This window comes from Periplaneta americana, chromosome 17, assembly GCF_040183065.1.
Source record: "Periplaneta americana isolate PAMFEO1 chromosome 17, P.americana_PAMFEO1_priV1, whole genome shotgun sequence".
Classification (NCBI taxonomy): Eukaryota; Metazoa; Arthropoda; class Insecta; order Blattodea; family Blattidae; genus Periplaneta; species Periplaneta americana.
Genome location: NC_091133.1, coordinates 12,217,353 through 12,241,111, shown reverse-complemented (window position 1 = coordinate 12,241,111; position 23,759 = coordinate 12,217,353). Strand labels below are relative to the sequence as shown.

The following is a 23,759-nucleotide window of genomic DNA, read 5'->3' as shown; positions in this document are numbered from 1 at the left end:
GAGATGCGGCCAATATTGTAGGAGAGCTTTCACTTGCATTACTTCAACGTGCGACAAAATGGAAAAAAAATCGTAAAAATTGATTTTGCAGGAACGACCAACAATTGTCACCTAATAAGGATCTCACTTTGATTACTGATCTACAGTTGATCTCAAATCAATATAAAGAATTTAGGGAAATACAAAATCTTGTACCAGTTAATTTAAATCTACCGTTTAACTTATTGCGAAACACTGAAGATAGGATAGGTTCAGGCATGTTGACATGACATGTTGACATGATAAAACAAAGCAGTCGCAATAAAAGCGATGCAAATACCACAAGAATATTTTTCAGGGAGGTTTCCACTTTCGCATATATTACGGGAATAGATGGAAATCTAATAAGTCGTTTACACATAATATATCAGAAACTTTTTTCATATGGTTTTGCAATACTGACATGTATGCAAGGGAATTATATTTATGCTTGCACAAATAGTATTATATGCCTACAACCCTTCACAAACTCTTGGCTCATGGACAGAAGGTCACAGGACACTATTATACTTACTGGTAAACTATCTGAGGAAGCCAAGGAAACGAGGAACAAATACTATATTAGACTTTTCAGAGAAGTCTTCGCAAGAAAAACATCAAGAAAGACACAAATACCGATGGTTTACTCAGGCTACTTATTTCTTTGGACCCTTACATCACCAGCTTAAAGAAATTAAGAAGAGGAAATCGCGTCGATTTCAATAGTAGTGCTGCAGTTGTCTCCGAGCCTCCATTAGTCGGTCTGTCACAGGAGAGACTAGCAGGGAGGATACAGATTCTGATAGGGATGCATCTGACGTCCGAACAAGTAAGATATGTAGCAATATTCCTTCGCCTTACGCTTTCAATTTCAAGTGTATTCCACATTATGAACATTAATTCCACATTGTGAACATTAATTTATTTTTTTGACTCGAATCGAAATTTTTTTACAAAATTACTATTTTTATTTTCAGTAAAAATAGTTGCTATTTTCATTTATATTATTAAAAACTTATCCACTTCAATAATTGAAGGTACATACTAAATTTTATGAAAATTGAGCGATTAGTTTTCGAGAAATGATTTTTGACCGGCTAGACTCGCTAAATTACACACTGTGCGATGGAATGACAACAGTGTAGTTACAGTCGCCAACAATGTTGCTAAAACGACTCATATTGTAGAAGCTAAAGTTGGAGTTCCAAGACAAAGAGGACAATTCAAATAAGCCACCCACACTCAGTTGCACTGTATAGTAGATATATGGGTGGTATGGATTCCCATGATCAATATGTAGCACCTACAGAATAAGAATAAGATCCAAGAAATAGTGGTGGCCCTTGTTTGCATGGGGTCTGAATTCTGCAGTCGTAAATGCATGGAGGCTTTATCGCATCATGGACATGATGTCTCACTACTAACTTTCCAACAGCAATACAGTCCGCAACTCCTAGTTCAGTACAGGAAATCTAGAAATTCTCCTCGCTCAGCACTTCAAATTCGAGAAGCAGCTCATGATAATGTCCGTTTCGACAGGACTAATCACTGGATCATCAGTAGTGAACACCCTAATGCACGATGCAAGCAGTGTGGACATCGTACAACATTCTTATGTGAAAAATGTAGTGTACCACTGCATCCAGAATGCCAGGAAATCTATCGTACTGAAAATTGAACAGCACATTATAAATTTATTGTTCTTTTTTACATATCTTTTCCCTAAGTAAACAATTATTTCAAATATCTGTAACGTTTGGGCGATGTATATCTTATGTGAAAGAAGTAAAAAGTTCATAACATGTGTGATCTGCAAACATATTGCGATTATTGCGAAGTTTTGAATATAATAACTTCATAAGTATATTTTTGATGTCTTTATTTCCCACTGGCAGGAAAACCTGCCACTTAGATAATGGGCCCCTAATAGCCTAATAATGTCCGGATTTTCTGGAAAAATATTCAGATGCTCATTTCATATCACAGTGATGGTAGAATATGAATATAAGCTCTAAAACCCACAAAAATTGTTCTGGGCATTGATGGATTTAATAAGTGCCTTCTAATGAACAACAGTACGATTAAAAATATTGAATAAGATATAAGGTGAATACTAAAATGATATATTATTTATATAGGTTTGTATTAATATTTGTCGACCTGGTTGGCGAGTTGGTATAGCGCTGGCCTTCGATCCCGAGCCAGGTCGATGGCATTTAAGTGTGCTTAAATGCGACAGGTTCATGTCAGTAGATTTACTGGCATGTAAAAGAACTCCTGCGGGACAAAATTCCGGCACATCCGGCGACGCTGATATAACCTCTGCAGTTGCGAGCGTCGTTAAATAAAACATAACATTAAACATTTGTATTAATACTTGCTCTATCTGCAAGCTCCTGTAAACCTATACTTTCACAATAACCCTTGTATATTATGCCTACACCGTCAAAAACAGACATAATACGTAACATCGATATGAGTGTTAATAGTAAAGTCTTCAATTTTCATTCAAATCCAGTTATGAGTACAAAAGCGACATACGTAATTCAATGGCGCATTAAGAGTAATTACCATGTAGGGCACACGTGTAGCTATGTTAACGGCGTATAAACATCAAACAGGTAATTTTCTGACATTGTTCTTTCAGTTGTAATGGATTTTATGAAGACGGAATCCGAGGTCGACCCTTTGACAGTACAGCCATGTGATGACGCAGGTAAAGAAGAGGCAGATCCGTCACCAGATGTAAGACCATTTTTACCCCCATATCTACACTATCAATCTTATGTTACTAATTACTCTATGAATGCATTAAGTTAAACTGCCACTATAATTTAAGGTTTCCATATCTGAAATCTGGGGACATCTGTAGCTGCACAGTATTGTCACTATATTACTGTGACCGTTGTTGTCTCTGCTTATCTTGTTCTTGTTTTGCTGTGATTATTAGGCCCTATTATCATAGATTATTACTAGATTAAATTAAATTATTGCAATATTGAAATACAAATTTCCAACTGTACAGACATGAAGTCACAAATATTTTTCTGATAAATGAATCTATTGTAATATGCCTTGTCTAGATCATGTCATGGGAAAGTTTGTAATGCAGTTAATTAGATTGGGCTTTTCACACATAAATCTTGCACGTTGAGAAGTTCACATGTGGTTCATACCTGATGAAATGAATTGCTTCCACTTTCGTCCTGAAAACACGTGAACTTTGATTCATAAAACTTCTTCACTAGGCCAAATGTACAGTCCATGGACTTGAAACTCTGATAGTGTTAAAGTATAGAACGCTAAAGTATCTTCCTTTGTTCTAATTAATATCTTATTATTTTATGGGAGAACACTATAAATAAGTGAACAATTAAAGTGACCACAATGAGTGGCACAGCACTTTTATATCTTCTTGTTGGCATGTATTCGGTGAAAAAAAAAAAATTATTCCATCAATAATGGCAAATAAGTTTGGCTCAGTGAGCAGGAGGAGGAATGGTCATTTACTTCACGCTTAAAGAAAGAAAATAAATTCTTTAAGTAAATTATCTCTTATAGCACATTTATATAGTTTTCTTTTTTTTTTATTTCGTAATCTGAGTTTTTCACATTACATACACAAAGGTAACACTACATAAAACTCGTCCTATTTCTCATGCTGCTCAGCCATTCTTTTAGTAATGGATGTGACATATACACAGTTTTAGAACTTAATTTAAAAAATGGAAAAGTATTTTTTTTTTTTTTTTTTTTGATATTTCACTCTGACCTCGTTACCTTCCAGGCTTTCTTACACTCTTGCCAATTTCCATCATTGAAGAGTTTCATTATTTTGCCATCATTTTTTGCATTGTATTGGATGCGACAAAAAAATGTCACCCGCCCAACTCTTCATTTCATATTAGCTTAAAAATTTGTTAATCCTTCTGAATAAAATTGTATCTTAAAAATTCTGTACTAATGGTTAAAGGATGACATTAACTATCTGTGTTGATAAGTTCCATGATTACCTATTTTAAATTGAAAATAATAATGTTAATTTCTGTAATGGATGTGACATGGATTTGTAACAGATATGACAAATAACACGTAACTTAAAACACGTTTTTTCCCTTATTTTATACGGAAAATTATTATTGCTTCACGGCGCGTAGCATCTGCTGCTGAATTAGCTGTGAAGAAAAAAGTCAATAAATATGCTAATCTTTTAGACAATTATATCTTTATCTCCTTTGCTGTGGAGACCTTCGGCATTTGGAGTCATAACACTAAAGTTTTGGTACCTATCTTAAATTGGCCAAATTTTGATCTCTATTACTGGTGATCACCGTTGCAGTACTTATTTGCTTCAATGCTTAAGTATTGCTATTCAATGCGGAAATGCAATGAGCGTTTTAGGTACCTACTCGAATCCAGCCCTTTGGACGGACTCTTCATTCTGTAAAACTTATTAAGCATTCTGTTTATAAATAATAATGAACTATTCGTGGATTTTACACTTCAAATAATAGAAGCAAAATCATTAATTGCTTCACGAAGATTTTGAGAACACATTAAGCTATGAGATACAATATTCAGAAAATTTACTACATATTATTCTCTTATTTTTATAACAGGATAAATAATTTTACTTTTTTCATGTTGAAGTGTAGGTTGTAAAAGAATCCGTGGTAAGAATAAACATGAGTATATAGTATATACTGGACTTTTTTTAGTATATACTCTTGTTAGTAAGAATAAAAACATTTGAGTACCTACTCATTTTTGATTACATACTCATAACATGGAAGCATAGTAGAATATACTCAAGTGTCCATCTTGTACAGAATATACTGTATAATCATGCTTGATAAGAATAAAAGCTAGTATATTCTCATATTTATAAGTTCGTTCTCATGTTATTCTGAGTATGGTTTGTAGCACGCTCAATTCTGAATATTTGTTGATTTGTGTTCAGTTTAAAGTTAAATAAAAAAATGGCAGAATTGATGAACGATGTAGTACCTCATGGAAAAATACAGAAAAAAAAACGTGAACTTCAGAAGCCTTTAATGCATCACAAAAGTGAATATGAAAAAGGTTAAACACGTATTGTTATTCATAAAAAACATAACCTATAAAAATATGAATGGCTATCAAATTATAAGGTTAGATCGTATTGTTAAATATAATTAACAATTACAGTTTATTTTGTAAAATTTGAATTGCAAAATGCAATTACTAGTAACTTTAAATATATATATATATATATATATATATATATATATATATATATATGTATATAAAAAACTCTCTGTAATAAAAAAATAGAATTAGCATAACTGGAATTCTAGAAATGGATTGTAATCTCTATTCAACATCCCGTAATGACGATTTCCCAGTACTATTTTCTTGTTTCCTGTTTATTAACGTCACTTATATGATTCACTCTCTCTTTCATGTTTATTTATTTATTCATTTATTTATTTACTTATTTATTTGTTTATTTAATCAATTTATTTTATTAATTAATTAATTAATTAATTAATTTATTTACTTATTTATTTATATATTTATAAAAAGCAAAAACACAAACCACTACAGCATGCAGATAGCATGTGAAAGTCTATTAAAAAAACTGAGCATCACGGTGCAATGTTGTCAATGAGGATAGGTAACACGAGTACATACTAACTTTTAAACCATCAAGAAGGCTGTAGAGATGAGTATATATTCGCGTTAGGTAGAATGTCTTTATTCTTACGAATATGAGTATGTTCTGGTGGTTACGAGTATATAATCACAGGAAGTGCTAATACTCAAAAGTATAAACCTTGAGAAAGTACTTAAGCTTTATTATTACTACCCAATAGCTATACTACCACTACAAACAATTCCGTTTAAAACTCGACCATTAAATCAGGTGCGAGCATGAAGCAATGCAATGTATGTATTATAGGTGTAGAGAAACTACAAGCTCAATATAACTATTAATGTGCCTGATCTTAACGACTGAAAAATAATAAAATTAAATCGATTTTCAAAACAGGTACAATTTGGGACAAAAATATCAGTTCGGGGACTGTTCCTGAGAAATGGTGAGATCTGGCAATTATAGCGTAATTAGTAACTAGTTGTAAACTTTACGTTCTGAATGTCAGGAATCTATTTATATTGTAAATTTTGAGGTCTTCACCCAAAGCCCTACACAGAAACAAAGAAACCACACCTAACCTGAGTACTGAGGTATTATTTAACATTTCGATGCAATCTAGATCATTCCTGCCATAACCAGGTATAGGTCGGCTATGATTACGTATGTAAACATTTGTATGTTGTAACAGTTGCATCAGACTTTTCTTGAGATGCTGTCATACCAACGCTAATAGCAACTTCGGTTTTGAGAACATGCATATGGTCACCAGTATATGGCATGTTAATAGGTGCACTTTCTTCAGAATTGTAATTGAGATCTCTTAGATCATGATACTCATGGATAAAACAAAATTGAAATGTTGCGACACTTACAAAGTTTGCAAAACGCAATGGATTTGCTAGTTGCCTTGCAGTAAAGGGTGTTTTGTTTTTTCACTCATTGTTAAGTGACAGTGTGACTTGCTTTGTTTTTAAAATCAATGATAGAAGACTCCCGTGATTTGACGTCATATTGGAACTGAAATAGCTCCTCTAGCATTCCTGATATGATTTTTATAGCGATTTTATTATTTTTTTTTTGTATTCCCAAAGGGATCAGACTGTTGTAGGCCTACTCAGTACTGTATGCAAGATCATGAATAGCTACATACGTGGCTGCCAAATATATGCGAATGGGCACTTATAGCTTCTATATAGCACCTTCATAGCAAACTGAGATGAATTTTTGTGATTGTATCAATCACCTCCTTCTAAAACAGAAATTCTCTTTTTACATTGTTTTCTGTACACAAGTTGGCTGAAATCCGAAATTATAAAAAGTAATTATGACCAGCAGAGTTAGTGTTTCTTCTTCTTTACTACGAGTATTGAGTCTGTTACACCTCAAATGGCTGGTCACACCAGCGTTTCTTCGAACATCCCAGACTTCTTCTTTCTGCAGCCTGTAACACATTATTCTGTTAGGGATTCACTCGTCATCCATTTGTTGCACAAGCAGCAACTAGGAGTTCGTGTATTCAACAGCTGTGTCATTTAGGCTATTAATCTTTAATGCCAGTGTTCGAGTAGGCACCACACTTTCTAATGAACATCTCCAAGAAAACGGTGTTCTGCAGGGGTCTGTATTAAGCGTTCTTCTTTTCTGCATTGCGATCAGTGGAATTGCCCACTGTGAGGGTGACCGAGTATCTTCTATGTTGTACATTGATGACTTCAGTTTATATTACAGCTCCCGACATCTTCCATCCATTGGTCGAGAGTTGCAACTGCTCATCAACGTGCTATCAGAATGGGCTCTTCGCAAAGGTTTTAAATGCTCCACTTTAAAAACGCAGTGTGTCCTCTTCTATAACCATTGTGGACTGCAACCATATCCCGAACTTCGTTTTAGGGAGTGGAGTTGCAATATACAGACACTGCGAGACTTTTGGGCCTTATCTTTGATTATAAATTAACGTGGGAGGCGCATATACGTGATCTGAGAAGGCGTTACGAAAGAACGTCAAATATGTTACGCCTTTTGTCAGGGGTACTCTGGGGTGCAGACCGCATAGTGCTTTTATGCCTTTATCGTGCTCTTATCCGTTCAAAGCTGGATTATGGCTGTTTTATCTATGGCTCAGCAAATAAATCCGAGTTACGTCTCTTAGACATATCCATCATCATGGGATACGACTTGCTACAGGGGCCTTTCGAACGAGTCAGATAGCCTGTATTGCGAAGCGGGGGAACCATCACTGTATCGGCGACGTAATGTCTTGTTGTGCTCGTATGCTGTTAAGCTCCGCTCTCAACCCGAGCACAATTCTTATGACTCCTTTTACCATCTGTCTCTTTACGGCCGATACAGTGAAAATCCACGGAGACTTCGTCCAGCAGGTGTGCGGTTTCGTAAACTGCTGTCGAAGCTCGACATCCGCCTGCCAACAGTTCGCACTCTGGAATATACGACCACTCCACCGTGGATTATGCGACGTCCCATGTTTGATTTAAGTCTGTGCCTAAGTTTTAAGAATTTTACACCAGCTTTTGTTTATACACTTCGGTTAAGTGAACTTTTATCACAGTTTCCAAATTACTCATTAGTTTTACTCACGATCCTGAGTAAATGATTGTGTTGGTTGTTCCTTTGTTGCAAATGGGCAGATTTTTAAATATAAATTGAGCCAGTACACTAGTATTTTTACCGCAGAAATATATGCTTTTTATAGAGCTTTATTGTTTTTAATTAGACAAGCTCGGGGCAGATTTCTTATCTGCTCTGACTCTTTAAGCGTCATTCAGTCCCTGCAGCATTTGAATTCTGATGATCCGCTTGTGTTGAGAAGCCAGGAACTTTTCCACACTCTCCTAACCTCTGATTATGAGATTGGAGTTGTGTGGACTCCAGGTCATGTTGCCATTCCTGGAAACAAGGCAGCGGATGCTGCAGCAAGGGACTGTGCTATGAATGGGTGTGAGGTGTATTGACGTGAGAGGAGGCAAGATATTCAAAATTACCTGAAACATACGTTATGGTGGCAATGGGAGGGATAATGGTCTGCACAAGAGGGAAATAAGTTACGAAGAATAAAGAATACTGTTCATATTTGAGATTCGTCCACAAGAGCGTCACAACACGAGGAGGTTTTATTCACCCGGTTGAGGATTGGCCACTGTCATCTGACACATGGCCATCTCCTACATGGCGAGCCTCAGTCGGAGTGTCATATATGTCATGTTCCACTTACAGTGGAACATTTTTTATTGCATTGTAGAAAATATGACTGTGTCCATGAGCAGTATGGAATTCGACCGACTCTACGTGACGCTCTTGGAAATGATTTTAATTGTACAAATGCAGTTCTGAAATTTTTATCGAATACAGAACTTGAGAGGGTGATTCAGTTTTTTATTGATCCGTTTTACTTATCCTCTAGGCCCTTTACTTCCGGAGGTTACATTCGTTGTTTTATATATGTTTTTAACACACTTGACATTTGGACCTTTTACATTCGAGCATTTTTCTTGTGGCATATGTTTTATTATTTTATTATTTCTTTTTAAATACCGGCTAAGGTCTGTGATCTGCTCACTATTATGTTTTTTATGCATCACCCTGTTGAAATTGCATTTGTTTGCCTCGTTTTAACTGTGACAAAGCTTATTAGCTCTTTAAAGCATTGAAATTATTGTATTGTGTTTCTGTTTAATGAAGAATTTTAGATAAGGGCAGAAATAGCCATAGTAGCTGACGCGCCTTTTTTAAACCCCACTAACTAACTAACTTGAAACCTGTTGTCTTCTCTCTCTCTCTCTCTTTTTTTTTTTTTTTTTTCTGCTGGCCAACTGTACAGATTTGCATGCAAAGTAAATTCACGTAAATACAAATGAATAGCTGGATAAAAAAATGTTGCAAGCGTCAAATTTAAAATTTTACAGGTACAGAAAAAAACACTTGATGCATAGAATTATAACATTTCCCACGGGCTCATACAATTCTCAGCCAACAGAGTTCACTACAGTATAGAACAAGTGCGTGAAACGTGTTTCTATTAAAACTTTGCAACCGGAAGAAAAATGTCACTGGCAGTGTTTTTTCCGGCCAGGTATTCAAATGTAAACTTGTATTTCAATTAAAACAGTGGCAATAATTCAGTATGTTAAAACAGCTATAACTACACTTAAACTTGATTATATGACCACAGTTAGTGCAAGACCTCAGCTGCAGCGAGAGTCATTGGAAGGAATAGCTTTCATTTTTATTAAACAAATATGATTTTTTAATTTTATAAAAACATCTTTTTAATAAGGTTCTCGCTTATAGGGACATCTAACAACACTGTAAATTCTTTAAAAATTAATGTTCTACATGTATCAGACAGAGACTGTCTGTGAGAGTAATTCGCAGTAGCCAGTAATGTTATTAGTGACCAATACTGTTTTCAGTTACTGTGACAAAAACATTTCAAATGCAAAGAATAGGAAATCTAAGAAAAGAGTGTGGAGTCTGGGGTAGGCCAGACTCTTCCTTCTGTCGTGCCAACAACCCCTTATATACCATATTATATTGCGAAGAGGTGTTATATACAATGGAGCAACGAACAAAGAAACTAAAGTGTTTATGTGTTAAAGATTACGTTAATGTTAAAATCAAAACGAGAGTGGTAAAAGAAAGATCATGTATTCCGTGAATTTTCTTTGGTTGTCGGAATTAAGAATGATTTACATTTTCACTATTATGCAAAATGATAGCAGAAAAATTTAGAGAATGCTTCAACTCATATTCTTAATTTGAGTACGTATGCATTTTAATTACTATACAGTTTAGCATTTTACTCCGTATTTCACAATTTTCTATAATCTAGCACAGCATATTTATTTTTCAAATTAATAGTAAAAATAAAAGAACTATGTAAAACATTAAGTTGTAGTAGGTGTAGTGTTAGCCTATATAAGATCAGTAATGAAATTTACTGGGGTACGTATAAAATACGTAATATTGTGAATGTATTCCTTCCTTCATTGTTATGTACTGTATCTGTCTGCCTCTCTGTCCGTCCGTCCTTCCATCCATCTGCCCACTCACCTGCCCGCCTATCTCAGATTGTACTTGAACGCCAATAATACTATTGGAATTTTTTTCATTCGGATTGTGCTGTATAACTTTACTTTTCGGGTAGTGCTGAATGCCAAAATACAGAGTGATTGAAAAGTCTCGATACATTTTCATGATACCGGTACTGAATATTAACATTTTTCTTATACAGCTAATATAAACAATTAATATTAAAAATAAATAAGAAGCAAGTATAATTATGATTAGGTTTGTTGGTTGATTATATAATTTTGTTAATGAATTTATGATTTCATTTTGTTTATTATAAATATTTTCGTGAATTATAATTTCTATATTATTGATTATTATATCTATACAGTAGAACCTCTATTATCCATGGTAATGAAGAGGATGGACTGAACAGTTGATCAAAAAAATCGGAATATCCGTACAATGAAAGATTTCGTTATTTCCTCTATGGCCTTGTATTTAACTCACAAGGTAGTGGATCAGAAGTTCACTAATTTAAGTCCGGTTGTCAACGACATGTTTTTAAGGAGCAAGGAAGCCTTTTGTAATGACTGTCTCAGGAAAGATAGGAATAAAGGAGATCTCATGTAGTAGATTTACATAATTTTTTACACTTTATCTTTGTTTTTTTATTTAATCGCCCAGTTGCAGCTCCAATCTCGTATTCTGATGCGAGATGAGCCACAGTTTCTCTTTCTCAAACCATTCAAATATTTCCATTTTTTTTTTCGATACTTAGCACAATACGTTTTCTGTTATCATCCGTGGAAGACATTTTATATACAAGTTATATTACAGAACGGCAATTTGAACAGTAGACAGTGGTGTAACGATAAAGGCTTGTAATAATACTCTCTAGCAAAAACATGTAGAACCTACTTGCACAAAACAGTACTTCATAAAAGTTATTTATTTCCGAAGAAAAAGAAGAGCGAGAAATAGACAGTCGGATAATCCGCCAATCGGTTAATAGGGTGACAGATAATCGGGGTTCTACTGTATTGATAATTAGTGTGCTTACTAAAGAAGAGAGAATAGCCACAGTTTGTGGACGGTTGAAAGGGTTAACTTATGCTCAGGTCCAGGCGGTGTTTTTGCGGAAATTTCACAAACTTGGTCCTTCAAGGGCCAATATCAGGATCTTGAACAAATTTTTCAGAACGGGATCTTTACTGAATGAAAGACGTTCAGGAAGACCAGTGACATCGGTAGAACAGAATCTGTGCGCAGCATACAGGACGGAATTGAACGTAGCCCTCGAGCCTCAACATGCAGACTCAGCAGGGAGCTTGATGTATCCCGGTCAACTGTATGGAGAATCCTTCACTTTAAGCTTCATAAACGTACCTACCATATCTAGGTACTGCATGCGCTTGAGAATGAAGACCATGCATCTCGCGAGGCCATGTGTTACAGTTTTCATGAGGCTTAAAGCAGACAGTTGATTGGGATACACCAAGCTGTCTGCTGAGTCTGGTGTTGAGGCTCGAGGACTGCGTTCAATTACGTCCTGTATGCTACGCACAGTTTCTGCCAATGTCGCTGGTCTTCCTGAACGTCTTTCATCCAGAACAGATGCCATTCTGAAAATTTTGTTCATCAATATCCTCTTATTTTCCCTTGATGTACCAGGATTGTGAAATTTCAGCAAAAACACCGCCTGGACCTGAGTAAAGGGTTAAACTTTTCAACTGTCCACAATCTATGGCTATTCTCTCTTCTTTAGTAAGCATGTTTTATATTACCTGTAAATAAAAACCATACACTTCCGTATCATGAAAATGGATCGGGACTTTTGAATCACTCTATATAATATCCAGATGTAATAAGAAAACTTCGGTCAGCGCGTCTGGCTGCGAAACCAGGTGGCCCGGGTTCGATTCCCAGTCGGGGCAAGTTACCTGGTTGAGGTTTTTTCCGGGGTTTTCCCTCAACCCAATATGAGCAAATGCTGGGTAACTTTCGGTGTTGGACCCCGGACTCATTTCACCGGCATTATCACCTTCATCTCATTCAGATGCTAAATAACCGTAGGTGTTGATAAAGCGTCGTAAAATAACCTACTAAAAAAATAAAAAAATAAGAAAACATTGCATCACTGTATAGAAATCATTGTATAATGTGAATTGGACGCCATTATAGTTTTGGCGGTATTTTATTCATTCTCACAAGTGAAATATTACTTTTTCCCAGACATACACTGCTTTTAAAATCCGTTATCCATTTTTCCTTCAGTTACTTCCATAATTTCTCTCCTGTGCTGCAAGTAGTATTGAAGCACTGGCATGCAGACCCAGAGTTCAACTTGTAACACTTGTGATCAGCTTGTAATATACAGGACGATTCAGAAAAGTGGAAACACTTTTAATTTGCTATATTTCCTGAACTATGTGTTGTATTTTAATTCTGTAAATTACATTTGATTGTACATACATGGAAGTTTAAAGATGTTCCACATGCCCCCCTCCGGCTGCACGGACAACATCTAGACGGTAGCAGAATTCGTCCCACACTCGTTGCAGAATGTCTTGCGTCACTGAGTTCACCGCAGCTGTGAGACGGTTTCTTAGCTCATTGAAATTCATGGGAAGAAGTGGTACGTAAACTGCATCTTTTACGTACCCCCACAAGAAAAAATCACAGTCTGTCAGGTCGGGGGACCTCGGTGGCCAGAACTGAAGTGCCAAGTCTGCATTTCCCATGCGGCCTATCCATCGTTGAGGTAGAGATTCATTCAGAAAACGTCGAACATTCAGGTGTCAATGGGGCGGAGCTGGGCTTTTACCTTTATTCAAAGAGCCAGTTTCGTCGAATTGTTTATTCCAATGATAAATGCTCTTCCTCGTTGGAGGTGTAACATTAAACTTACGCCGAAATGCACGCTGCACAGCAGTCACAGACTCGCTTCTACTGAATTCACGAACGCAAAAAATCTTATGTTCCATAGTAGCTATCTCGATTACAACTGACGTGGTACTGTACAGTGCAGCGTATTCGAAACAGCTGACGGTACAGTGCGGTGGGGTGCTCTAGTGGTAGTATTCGAAACTTTACACCTTCCTCTTTCAAATATACTCGACAGAATTAAAATACAACACATAGTTCAGGAAATATAGCAAATTAAAAGTGTTTCCATCTTTCTGAATCGCCCTGTATTACTCGTTCATAATGTCTCTGTTCTGCAGGAAGAGAATTTATTGGATCTGAACGTAACTAAGATAAAGGAGGAATACGTGGACGACAGCTACAATCACACATCAAAAATAAAATTTGAAGAAATTATATTGCCCAATAACTTTCCTGTAGTGAAATGTGAAGCCGAGGTGAGTGGAGTCCATTGGGTGTGCTGGCTCTTGTTTCCAAAGTTTAGCTTGTATCCTGTTCATCACTGAAGCCTTCTTTGTACAACAATGTCAGGGTATTTTGGTTTACAGTGGTGACAGTAATGTTAAATGCATATTATTTATTATTTCTTTGTTGCAGAATTGCCTAAATTTAAATGGGTTGTCGGTTTAAGTTTTGAAGAGAATTCTTTCAATGGTAATACAATTATTTTTGGAAAGTTACGAGATCTTGCTATATTATATGAGCTAAGCGTCTAATATTATCATCTGGAATAATCTCTAATGACTACCATTATCTGTATGTTCTTTCTGTAGAATTAAAGTCTAGATTTATGCCCACACATTTAACATACACAAGGTTTGTGAGAATTATACAATAGTTATTTACTATACAAATGTTGAAAGTGGCATTTTGTTTCATGAGTAAAGACGTTTGCAAAACGAGGCGCAGGTCGACTGTGGCAACCTACAAACAAAATATAATCACTTTTAACATGAGCCATAACTGTCTATAGAGATAATTCCCCCATCTTCTTCAATGCACACTACAAATAAGGATTTATAAGTGTGTTTCATTCTGCAAAGTGTCCCCCTTAATTGTTGCGGATTTATTTGTTTGTTACTATTATTATACCTCTGATTGGAGCTCATACTGTCAGATCTATTCCATCAGGCAGAAGGTACTTCTCACTTGACGATTTGTGTCAGAGGAGGAACAATTGTTGCATACATCTCAAGTCTGTTTATTGAAGTATGTTACTAACCTGCAGTGTGTGTAATTGAGGGAGAAAGGAACTGGCCACCTTATCCCATTATCTCCTTCCTTAGTTGTCTCATGAGTGATATCTTATTGGTGCCACTTATGAGGTTCCAACCGGCTTCGGACTGCTGAGTTCACACACATACTATTGTATTGAAAATACTTGTAGTAGGGAAGATATTATTAACATTTTTCTTTGTAATGGTGACTGTGTTCATGGCAGAAATACTTAGAGATGCAATTTGAAAAACATCGCAATATTATTATAAGATTTTTAAAGCAAAAACTGTTGCATGTTGTATCAACCCCGATATTGGATATGTTCAATGCTTTGTTTTCTTTGTAATTCCACTTTGGTAAGTATTGTGAGTGATTCTCCGAAAGACATTTTGACAAACGTTGTACAATATAAATCAACTTTTTACACATATTACAGTATGTAAATTATTTTCAGAAGGAACACCTGGCCTGTGCTTCTAATGGTCTCGTTCCTATTCTGCCATCAATATTTTCCTCTCATTTGTTGTCTTTGTTGAAAAAGGTAGTTAACCCATATCAGCCCAAGGTGTCGTTAACAACCCTCTCAAATGATTTTCTTTTTAAGGGGACCAATCAGTGAAAAATAGGCAGTAATGGTACAACTATCAATTTTTGGATTATTTATCTGTTATTAACTCTGATTCTTTAGGATTGTAGCTGCTATCATTTCACTATGTCCCAGCAGGACAAGGTCTCTGAAAGACTACAGCAATGAATAACCGCGCAGCAACTACACAATTTGCACATTTGTGCGCATTCCTCGTTATTATTTAGGATCTTTTTCATATAAACATTTTTCTTGTATGGCCGAAATGGAGTCCGTCACGTGACATTTTAAATACTCTTGCACTGATGGGCATGCCACTCAAAACACAGCTACCCTCAGATTAGCATTAGTTTTTTTTTTCATTTCACTCGTTTTAAAATTGGCGCTCTTTGTCAGAAGAGAAATTTTATGTTGTTGTTCACGTGATGACGATGTTGGTAAACCTTTCCATCCATAGATGTACGAATTGTGATCACATCAATTTTGTTTCTACGGTTTTTTCCGAAGGCTTTTGTTTCTTTGTGAAGTTTCATGTTGATTATAAGTCTATTGTTGTGATACATCAATATTTGTGTTTTTCGTGTGAAGAAGTGTTTAATTATTATTAGGCATTTGTATTGGTTTAATTCAGTGTAATAATAGTTATTTATTTAATCAAACTAGGAAGCTTGTATAGTTTAGATTCAACCACGTGGCGAATGTAGAACATATCCTCGATAGGGCTATAAGTTTCAGTGTGAATATGAGTAGACGGCAAGATCGTAGATGTGCTAAGAAGAGGCCTTTCAAAAAATCACGTAGTGGTAAAAGAAACTTATGAAAAAAAAATTAAAACATACAGTACAGCAGAAGAGGAACATGTTTCACAAACCACTCTCTCTGAAAATTCTCAGATGCAATCTGATGAACCTGTACCATCTACATCTTTAAATATCATTTCACCTCCTTCATCAGGATGTGAAATTGTGACAAAAACAGCTAGTGAAACAAAATTGACAATGTTCAGTAATCATTTAGAACGATCCAGACTATGTGCTAGTACATGTCAGTGTATGGAACAATGTTATCAAGAATTTTAAATGTAATGAATGTGGCATTCAGGCATTAGAGGCAACTATTAGTTACTTTATGGGTTTGCAGTGTATGTGGAGTGTGTTGTGCCGAGTCAAACACCAGCCCAAGAGTGTCAGATAATGATTCTACAAGAGTCCACTTTGAAGTAAATAAGAGGATGGTTGATGGATTCGTTAACATGGGAAGGACATGGCTGGAATGAAAACGTTTTGTACTTCAATGGGTATGAATTGTATGAGTTCATCCAGTTACAATTCTCATCTGTATGAAATTGTGAAAGACAACAAATCATTTGGTGCCAAAGTGTTAGATATGACTAGGAAAACAATTCGTCAAATGCGTGTTGAACAAAATCCTGAACTTTCCAGTAAAGACATTATTGATATTTCTGTGTCATTTGATGGAACGTAGCACAAATGAGGCCCTACATCTAATTATGGAGTAGGTTTCGTGATTGATGTTCTCACAAGGCTAGTGATTGACTATGAATTGCTACCTCGATACTGTGCGAAGTGTAGTAAAAATCGATGTAATAAAGACAGTGATTCATTTAAAATTTGGCTACAGGGTCACAAACCAAGTGGCGAATGTGAATGAAATTTTACAGGTTCTGCAAATGCAATGGAGATGGCGGCTGCAGAAAATATGTGGAGAAGGTCAGTAGAAACAATATAAAATGCGATACACTACTTTGCTCTCTGACGGAGATATCACAAACTCACAAACATTTGATTGACTTTGCAGTTTATGGAGTGATGTAGATATAAAAAAAGATGAGTGCCTGAATCACATCGCAAAGCGCTTGGATGCAGGGTTTCGACATATGGTCAAAGAATGGAGAACTAATGGAGTGACTCTTGGAGGCAAGAAAGTAGGCAGCTTGAAAGAAGAAACAATTGTCAAACTTCAAAATTGTTGTAGAAAGACAATCAAGAACAATGTGGGTAATGTCCAGCACATGAACTCTGCAATATATGCAACACTATACCACTGCACATCCACTGATAAAGACCCAAGACATTTCAAGTGCCCAAGTGGAGAGACTTCATGGTGTTTTTACATCCGAGCAATAGCTAAAGGAGAACTGACTCCTAAGTACCAAGACAACATGAAGACAGATAGCTTCTCGACAGTTCTTTCCAAGATTATGTGTGTATACCAAAGACTGGCAAGTGACGAACTCTTAGGCCTATATTACACTATCAAATTTCTGTGTCACAGAATATGATACAATTTTTGATCAAATATGTTGTTGTTGTTTTCTAATGCCAGGCATTTGACAATAGTGTCATTTGACCTCTTGCACTCCAATATTTTTCAAAGATATTATCATGGCCAGCCACTGAAGCACAGATTTTGAGGTGTTCCGAATCCATTTCTTGGTTTGAGTTGCACAATGGGCAGTTAGGGTTCTGATATATTCCAATTCTATGCAGGTGTTTGGCCAAACAATCATGGCCTGTTGCCAATCTAAATGCAGCTACAGACGATTTGCGTGGTAAATCGGGAATTAACTGTGGATTTTGATGCAGAGAGTTCCATTTTTTCCCTTGAGATTGTGTTATCAAATTTTGTTTGTTGAAGTCTAAGTATGTAGATTTAATAAATCTTTTCACAGAGTAATACGTAGATTTAGTAACAGGTCTGTAAGTAGCAGTGCTGCCCTTCTTTGCTAAAGCATCCGCATTCTCGTTTCCCAGGATTCCACAATGGGATGGTATCCATTGGAATACAATTCTTTTATTGAGTGATATTAATTGAGAGAGCATTTTAGTTATTTGTGCTGTTTGAGATGAAGGTGTGTGTTTAGAGACTATTGATAGAATAGCTACTTTGGAGTCTGACAATATAACTGCATTTTTAAATTTATTGATGTGGCATAGAAGATTCCTGAGACTTTCACTTATTGCAATGATTTTTCCATCAAAACTTGTTGTTCCATACCCAAGAGATATATAAAGTGAGAAGAGACAGCACATAACACCTTCTCTGGCACCTTGTTCTCTGGAGATCAAGGATCCGTCAGTGTATAAATGAAGCCAGTTTTGTGGAGGATACCTGATATTAATTGTCTCTAAAGACAATTGTTTTAGTATTTCAGTGTTTACTTCTGATTTTAGTATTTTTTCTGTTGAATTTAAATTATATTCTATATTTAATAGAGTTAAATGGTTTGGTTTAATTTGTAGGTTTTCTTTTAAATTCGGGATATTGATTTTCTGTATATGATCAAATGTAAAATTTTGACTATATTACACTATGTCAAAGCTTTTATTATATCTTTCATCACAGTTCTAATAATGGGTCCACAGTAGTTCTATGCTTGTTGTAACTGTAAAATTTGCATTAATTGTTACCGTATTGTATTAATACTAAAGAAGAAATCAAAGAACAAATATATTTCGTCGGCTTAGAGTGTAAGCCTGCTAACCAATAAAATGACAATTTTACAGGGGAAACAAAAAAACTGAAACTTTAGGGCCAAATCCAAAGTACAGGTGGTGAAGTTTCAGAGTTAATATATACTCAGTTTTTAGTTTCCCCTGCAAACTTTCCTTTTCTTTAGCAGGTTTACACTCTAAGCCGATGATTTGGGTTAGAGAATGGGATAGGGAGAAAAGATACAAAAGGAATAACTTACATGAAACTCTACTGAGGGAACTTCAGTGTGAAGATGTGAAATTCTATATATACTAAGTATTTAATAATGGATGATGAAACATTTCATGTGACTCACAATGCGATATTGAAAGTTTTGTGGTTTTCACGAACAATGTGTACTTAATGTCCGTAATTTTCTTTCTTCTCAGTCACAGATTTTATCAAAGGTATGATGATGACCATAACTTTTATCACAGAACTATGTCACAGCTAAATGTGATCATATATGCTATATTACACTGTGAAAGATTTTTATCATATATATTTTATCACACGTCTGTGACACATAAATTTGATAATGTAATTTGGAAAGGTGCAATAGTGGCAAAACTCAAAATGCAAACGAAAGTTTACATAGTTTCGTGTGGTCAAAATGCCCTAAAGAAGTGTTTCACGAGAAAAGCTGGACATTGCAATTACACAGGGAATAAGTGAATTTAATATGGGTTGTGAGGCTTCCCAAAGAGTAAAAGAGATAGTCATTGGAGTGAAAACAAGCCCAACAGCTCTAAGGATGTCAGTCACCAGAGACAGTCAGAGGATCATGGGCAGCATCAGGAAGAGATCGAAGTCATATCATTCTCGTAGGAAAATGCTCAAGTTCTCCAAAACCAATGCTGAAGAAACTATGAAGAAAGCTGAAGGTCTTACATATGGTGTAGGACAGATTTAAGCGGGATTTCAGGTTAGCATTAAGTAGCCAAGCTTTCAGATGAGTTTTTCTCTGTTATTATTTTTGGACATTTTCCAAACTTTAAAATCCTCCTTGCGATGCAATTTTAAAGCTATCACAATTAAATTTTTTGAGTAGTCTCCCCAATATAAGATAATTGAAACTTGCAATGCAGTCATTACTCTTCTAAGACACATGCTCTCTCCCGTTGAACTGGTAATAGCATTAGTGTGCGTAGGATTTAATGAAAAAATAAAGCAATTTCAAAAAAAAAAAAAAAAATTTAAGCAACATCCTTCCTTTTTGATAATTATTTCTTAGCAAGTTTGTTAGTTGCTTAGTAACCATTCAGAATCTCACATTTCAAGGAAAATTAATGAAAATTGCATCGTAAGGAGCATTTTTTACAAAATATTTAAAAATTATTTTAAAAAATCATAACTCGGAAACTGTTTCACTTATGAACTCCAAACTTTGTACGAACACATCTTTAAAGTCCACACCTGTGGAGTAACGGTCAGCGCGTCTGACTGCGAAACCAGGTGGCCCGGGTTCGAATCCCGGTCGGGGCAAGTTACCTGGTTGAGGTTTTTTCCGGGGTTTTCCCTCAATCCAATACGAGCAAATGCTGGGTAACTTTCGGTGCTGGACCCCGGACTCATTTCACCGGCATTATCACCTTCATATCATTCACACGCTAAATAACCTAGATGTTGAGACAGCGTCGTAAAATAACGCAATAAAATAAAAAAAAACATCTTTAAACACACGTAATAGATGATAAAAAATTCAAATGACTCAGTTAAAAGTTGCGATTTTTTTTTTCACCGCCCATATCAGCCCATGAGATCGTTAACTACCCTCTCAAAGGATTTTCTTTTTAAATTGTTTCAAATTACAAAATGACTCCATTGTTGAGGTTGGTAACAATTACATTCTCAACTTCAACATCCTGATACTGGACACAAATTTCTCTTTTGAATGTCACGTTGTTCAGTCTTGGTCTAAATTGTCGAATGAATGGTTGCTGTACTTTTGTGCAGTAAGGTGTGTAGCAGTGTAAGGAAGGAATGAAAGTTTTATTTTCAATTTCATTTACTGACTAAATATGTTAGTGTTAATATTATCACGAAAGAGTAATGGATAGTTATGCAGAATTGTCCAATATTACAAACTCATAGATTTAGCACAAAAGCGGCATACATTTTGATGGGTCACTAACGAAACATTCAGTAGGTATCATAGCAGTGCATTTTATAAGCATTTAAAATATTACACTACTAATTTTATATAGGTATCAGCAGTCTGTTGTGGTTATACAAATATTTTGCTGTCTTCAAACTTGGGTTCGATTCTTTAGTAGTTTAGTTGTATGACCAGTTGGTTTTACAGTACACTGCCTCAGTTATATCGTGAAAATAGTTATTTCTGTGCTAGATTTCCGTTTGTTCTCTTCTCATATTTATTGAATAGAAATATACTCTTCACACTCAAATGATTTTCTTTCATTATGTACGATATTCCTTATTTTACAATGCTAGCTTAGAGTTGACAACATAAGATATAGGTAGGCCTACTTCAACTGAAGAAAGTAACTGCAGATTCTAGCTTTGGTTGCAACAGAGTATCGTTTCATTTTATGAAGAGATTAAACTTCATTCTCTTCGGATGTATGAGTACCTAACAACAGAATACAAGTTCCCCATCCTGATGTAGTATGCGGATATAACTCTTTTTGATGTGCAGGTGTCTCCAATATCTCTGCTTACAGAATATCAATATGAGGCGGAAATGGTATATCCCCCATTTTCTATTTTGGAAGTTCAATGTGTTGGGAAAATTTTTTTGTATCTTAGCAAGATCGTATAATCCTAGCATCACCCCCTTGAATTTCGGAAGAAACATTGCCACTGCCTCCAGCTCACCACAACCATCAGCTAAGCCACTGGTAGATTTTTCATCCCCTGTTCGTCGACACCAAACAGGTCACAGGATTGGATCAAGTAAGGAAAAGTTGTAAATTGTGTAAAAGTAAGACTTGAAAAGCCTGCAGCAATTATTAAGTTCCTCTTTACGACAAATGTTTTGCTACTTTGCAAAATAGTTTTATGCTTATGATGATATGATTGCTAGCTTTCATAGACAAATACTATTACTTAATTACCATTGCTTAAGTGAATAATAATTTTTTTGTGCCTGTTAAATAAATCACGTCTTAATTAAATAGTTTCAATTCCAAAAATCGGTTTCATTTGTAATAATTCCTCACTTCAGTAAACAAGATTATTTAGCACTAGAAATATTATATCTGTATAATGGGATGTTAACGATCCAGCCTCAAAATGCCACTTGTCATTTATATATAATTAAAATTCTTGCTTCTCGTTACTTCTTAGGTCCTTATGATGAATGTATGTGAAATTTATAAAGGAACTTGAGGGAAGAAGATACGGACAGATGAATGAATGTCATACAGAACCAAATAGAAGGTTTTTACACATGAATTCGACTTTAAATAGCTAAATAATTTTATGCAAAATGTTTCTGTGTTCTGTAGGAAGAGAATTTATTGCATCTGGAAGTGACAGGCATGAAGACAAACTGCTTGGACCACAGCTGTGATCTCAAATCAGAGATAAAAGTTGAAGACACTCCAGAGCCTGTTAGCTTTTCTGTGGTGAAGTCTGAAGCTGATGTAAGTGATTTACTATCATTATACAGATATACCAGTAGTGCATTCTAAGTACGTCAAAGCCATTAAAATCTGGAATAGTATCAACTTATTTTTTCCAATAGTTTATAAATATGGACGGTTTTCATTTTTAGATTTGAATTAGAATAATAATTAGTAAATAAATATTTCTGGTAGGTAACACAGCATTGTCTCGAATACATGCAGGAAGTTGCTCCTAGAAACAGGATTTCATTTGGAATTTACAAAATTTTTCTTTTGTTGTGTTGTTCTAGCATTTATGTTGGGTATTGAACGAAATGTTCAAATTGATATAGTAGGCTGTATATTTATTCAGAGAGGTTTGGATGTCCACTAACTTTGTTAAGAAATAAGTTCATAAGAAAATAATATTAATACAGCTTTGTGGTAAAAAGACTTCATTTTATTCTGTTATAAACAAGTCCGTGAAAATACGTCATCAGCTGCCCCTCGCTACTTGATTTGTATTGTTTTCTACATGTTCAATATTCCATGTATATTTTTTTTAATTTCTTGGACGTACAGTTCCAATATCAGCATTAACTCCATTTGCAACGGACTGTGAACTGTCATAACACTCTTTATCTGCAATGAAAATGGTTTTCTAATATATTAGTCTGCCACAATGACGACACATTTCAGGTTCCATACCTCAATCGATTTCGAGTTATTAATTTTCTGAAGCTGCTGGAACATTCTGTGTTACGTATCTTACTTACTTACTGGCTTTTAAGGAATCCCTGGAGGTTCATTGCCGCCCTCACATAAGCCCGCCATCAGTCCCTTTCCTGAGCAAGATTAATCCAGGTTTTATCATCATATCCCACCTCCCTCAAAACCATTTTAATATTATCTTCCATCTACGTCTCGGCCTCCCTAAAGGCCTTTTTCCCTCCGGCCTCCCAACTAACACTCTATATGCATTTCTGGATTCGCCCATTCGTGCTACATGCCCTGCCCATCTCAAACGTCTGGATTTAATGTCCCTAATTATGTCAGGTGAAGAATACAATGCGTGCAGTTCTGTGTTGTGTAACTTTCTCCATTCTCCTGTAACTTCATCCCTCTTAGTCCCAAATATTTTCCTAAGCACCTTATTCTCAAACACCCTTAACATATGTTTCTCTCTGAAAGTGAGAGTCCAAGTTTCACAACCATAAGAACAATCGGTAATATAATTGTTTTATGAATTCTAACTTTCAGATTTTTTGACAGCGGACTGAAT

General features: G+C 35.6%; 1 protein-coding gene across 7 annotated transcripts in view; it reads left to right on the top strand.

Annotated features, from left to right (window-relative positions):
* The first annotated feature begins 1,402 nt into the window (after positions 1–1,402).
* LOC138693324 (zinc finger protein 391-like) overlaps positions 1,403–23,759 on the top strand; it is a 49,039-nt gene continuing 26,682 nt past the window's right edge. For 5 of the 7 annotated variants that reach the window (XR_011330285.1, XM_069817213.1, XM_069817218.1 and 2 more), the window contains exons 1-4: positions 1,403–2,124; positions 2,666–2,763; positions 13,909–14,046; positions 22,379–22,516. Coding sequence is in view for 6 of the 7 variants with exons in the window: in XM_069817213.1 (XP_069673314.1) it covers positions 2,671–2,763; positions 13,909–14,046; positions 22,379–22,516 (369 nt within the window). In the remaining variant the exon portion in view is untranslated. Of the gene's footprint in view, positions 2,125–2,665; positions 2,764–13,908; positions 14,047–19,251; positions 19,834–22,378; positions 22,517–23,759 lie in introns of those variants that run through there. The other 2 variants (XM_069817214.1, XM_069817216.1) reach the window with 2 other exon arrangements.